This window comes from Arachis ipaensis, chromosome B07, assembly GCF_000816755.2.
Source record: "Arachis ipaensis cultivar K30076 chromosome B07, Araip1.1, whole genome shotgun sequence".
Classification (NCBI taxonomy): Eukaryota; Viridiplantae; Streptophyta; class Magnoliopsida; order Fabales; family Fabaceae; genus Arachis; species Arachis ipaensis.
The window spans coordinates 16,890,800-16,892,120 of record NC_029791.2 but is presented as its reverse complement, the minus strand read 5'-3'; the positions used below and the strand labels follow the sequence as shown (position 1 = coordinate 16,892,120).

The following is a 1,321-nucleotide window of genomic DNA, read 5'->3' as shown; positions in this document are numbered from 1 at the left end:
CTGCAGGATACGTCGTGTTCCCTGCCCCCAATACTGAGCTTCACCTTGCAACTGATAAGTCCCAAATTCAACCCATTGCTCTTCAGGAATCTGTTGTGCCTGTAACGCCCTTTCCATAGCCTGAATCCAATTATCTGCATCAGTTGGATTTGAGGTTCCCCTAAAAGTCGGAAGGCGAACTTTCAGAAATGTAGCAAGTATCATAGGACCGTCCTCATCATTATTGTTCCCATGATTACCCTGATTTATCTGATTACCCAGTGCCTCAGCTGTTGCCTGCATAGCTGCAGCCATATTTCCCAAGGCAGCCATAAAGTCTACTGGATCAATCCCTGTGGGTACAGGAGTAACGGTGCCTGTCCTACCTCTACCTCGCCCGCGACCGCGTCCGCGAGTCGACATCTGGTCCCTATACACACCAAACAAGTGATATTAAGTTGATCAGTCTCAATATCGCAGGTCTAATGCTTTAAGTTCCAAATGCATGCTCACAAACGTTTATGCCGCACTTAAAATTCGAAAATTGGGGGAAGATGAAGCTGAGAGTGAAATAGCAAGTTACCTATGAAATTGTTCCGGTAGAAATGTAGAGCTCGACGCAGTGAACGCGTGGCCGCAAACGGTGCGGCGATCGGAGCTCGAACGGAGGAGTTACGGGAAATTGAATTTCACGTAAATGAATTTCTCTTCTTCTCTTCCCTGGGAGGCTTGCTGCGTCGCTGAGGGAAATGAAGAGAAAATGAGCCCGTGGCTCTTTTTAATGGGCTGGTCCGACTGAACCGACAGCCCGGTTCGGGTCCGGTTCAACCGGTTCGGTCCTTTCGGTCCATTCTTGGACCGTTTTCTTCAAAATTAGTGTCAAAATTCTCGTTTCGATGAGCTCTACCCTATTTTGATATAATATTCGCATTTCTAATCCTCCTTATTAAAAAATAATTTATTAACTAATTATCTACTAATTTAACCGGGGTTTACAGATCTGGAACGGGATTCAGGCGTCTGCAAGTGGGAGATAATAGTGGAGAGGGTTTGGCTTCGTTGGCAACCTTAGGAAGAATGGTGCACAAGGGATCTGATGGAGTTTGATTTCTGGGTTGGGTGGGTCTTGGGGGGTCCATCCAATTATTGTGCTTTGGGCCCTTGGTGGGCCTTGGCACTGTCCAAAAAAAAAATTTCTTTTCTCAAAAGTCACATCACCATTCACTTACTCCTACTAATTCGTATAGCTGCCATTCAATGATCTACAAAAGTTATCCCACACTTGTCAATCAGATGCTCCTCCAACACAAATTTATATGTGTAGATTTATTCCTCCATCTAT

The 1,321-nt window shown here is 45.3% G+C and overlaps 1 protein-coding gene across 1 annotated transcript in view; it reads right to left on the bottom strand.

Annotated features, from left to right (window-relative positions):
• The window catches only part of LOC110265003, a 2,648-nt gene extending 1,909 nt beyond the window's left edge, over positions 1-739 (bottom strand). Inside the window, exons 1-2 of the mRNA XM_021107719.1 lie at positions 563-739; positions 12-409 (exon numbers count right to left, since the gene is read on the bottom strand). Of these exons, the coding sequence (XP_020963378.1) occupies positions 12-402 (391 nt within the window). The 5' untranslated portion in view covers positions 403-409; positions 563-739. The remainder of the gene's footprint in view (positions 1-11; positions 410-562) is intronic.